Genomic DNA, 1,925 nt, shown 5'->3' with positions numbered 1-1,925 from the left:
AGTGCGGGGCTGAGCCCTGTCCTGCCCGGTTGCCCCTCCAGCCCCTGCCCCTGCCCCTGCCTGCCCGCCCCAGCTGCTGCTGTGCTGCTGGCTCCCGGTCCGACTTGCTGCGGGTTGGCCACCCCTGGCATGGCCTATTCCTCTGGGCTGAGCTAACATTGGTGGTAATTAGCACTTCGGCCAGCCTGCTTGTAAAGGCCCTCCACGCCCTCATAGGCTTGAAGACCTTGACTGGCTCTCTGGTTTTCTGCCTTATTTTCTTTCCATTTAATCAAGCTTAAAATAGCCAATGGCCCAAAGTAAATTCATTTCTGTCGGTACTTCTCTAAAAAGGCTGTTTGCTCAGTTCACAGGTTGGTGACCTTCATCTTTGTCTATGAAGATCTGATATCCTTGGTGTGCGGCGCCGTTATCGTCTGGTACTTTGCAGGCAGCTTTGAGAAGAACGTGGGCACAGTGAAGCATTGCTTCCTCACGGTTGCTTTTGCCATTTCTTCTGCCCTGCTGTTTCTCTGCCTTGAGGCTGTCTTCTCTCAGCTTTCAGTGGTTGGAGATGCCAAAGGATTTATTCCAGTTGCTTTTGCCATGTTTGGTGTGTCTACAACCCGGTCACGGATGAGAAGAGCACTTCTGTTTGGGTGTAATGTTCCCATTGTACTGGTGCCGTGGATTATGCTCTGTATGACCTGGTTTATTCCTCGCTCCTCTCTCCTGGGTAACACATGTGGTCTCTTAGTTGGGGTAGCCTGTATCCTTTCTAGCTGGGGGACAGAAGGAGCATGAGAGCTGGGATTGCGAGAGGGAGAGAAAGAGAAAACATGCTAAATTCAAGGCTTAGACTCACAGCTTTATGTTATTTATTGGGCAAAGTTACAGTTCTCTGTATGCTGCTTAAAGTCGTATTAGGTTTATTGTTACTCACAAGGGGCTGGAAATGCAATTGTTTTCTCCCCTAACCTCCACTGTGGTTCATGGACCTTTAGCGCACGTGGGGAATGCAGGACAGTGGAGCATGGTGCTCCTTTCGTCATGGTGCTCCTTTCGTCTGAAAATTGAGGCAAGGTAGAACAAACTTTCTCCTGCCTTTGTAGCTTGTGTGCTGTGTACATGGAAACCTTGATTTATGGCAAAATGTACTATAGGCCATGTGCAGAAAGCATGTCCTGTGATGCCCTTCTACCAGAAGCTGCCTCTTTAACATGTTCCTAATCTCAGATGGTTTGGGCTACTGCTTCTGCTTGGATCTCCCGGAGTCAGTTGTATCCAGGCTAGATCAGAAGCTCCCTTTCTGCCTGCTGAAGAGAATACCAGGATTGAAATACATTCCAGGGTCCTTGGCAGAGAGAAGAGCTTCCCAGAGCAAAAAGTAAGTGCTTGAACTCCAATAATGTTTCTTATTGAAAAGGAAGGCTGCAGTCAGGAAATGGAAGGAAAACGCTGTGGTGTGGCGGGAGCACCATTGGGGTGCTTGCCACTTAGTGGACTGTTGCAGGTGACATATGAGCCTGCATGGTGAGCAGCAGGGAGACCTCCCTCCCCCTTCCCCTCCTCAGGTAGCCATTTTAAGGGAGAAGGTGTGTGGCAGAGCACCTTTGGGCTAGGAACAGACATTACATTTAAACCAGTTTAAGTGATCAGAAACTGGTTTAAATCTGTAACAGAACAGATGTTCAGTGCACATAAGCCAGTTTGAAAATGGCTGAAACCAGCTTGAGATAAACGTGGTTGAATGTAGTAGCAGACTTAATTGATTTGGCTCAATCCAGTTTATGCAAGGTGTATCCCAGACCCCTTGCTGGTTTAAGATAAACCATCCCAGCATGCTCGTTGGGCTGGGCTGGGCTCTCTGCTCCACAGCAGGGCTGGCCCCTCCCCTCTGCTCCCTGGCTGCAGCTCTGGCAGAGACTTGCAGGCTGGTCCCCGCC

At 49.8% G+C, this 1,925-nt stretch overlaps 1 protein-coding gene across 1 annotated transcript in view; it reads left to right on the top strand.

Annotated features, from left to right (window-relative positions):
• Positions 1-312: 312 nt before the first annotated feature.
• The window catches only part of RHBDD2 (rhomboid domain containing 2), a gene marked incomplete at its 5' end in the record, with an annotated part of 8,193 nt that continues 6,580 nt past the window's right edge, over positions 313-1,925 (top strand). Inside the window, 2 exons of the mRNA XM_025195621.1 lie at positions 313-748; positions 1,216-1,366. Coding sequence (XP_025051406.1) covers positions 313-748; positions 1,216-1,366 — 587 coding nt within the window. The remainder of the gene's footprint in view (positions 749-1,215; positions 1,367-1,925) is intronic.

This window comes from Alligator sinensis, unplaced genomic scaffold, assembly GCF_000455745.1.
Source record: "Alligator sinensis unplaced genomic scaffold, ASM45574v1 scaffold1440_1, whole genome shotgun sequence".
NCBI lineage: Eukaryota > Metazoa > Chordata > Crocodylia > Alligatoridae > Alligator > Alligator sinensis.
Note: the sequence above shows the minus strand (reverse complement) of the source record. Positions and strands in the feature narration are given on the sequence as shown.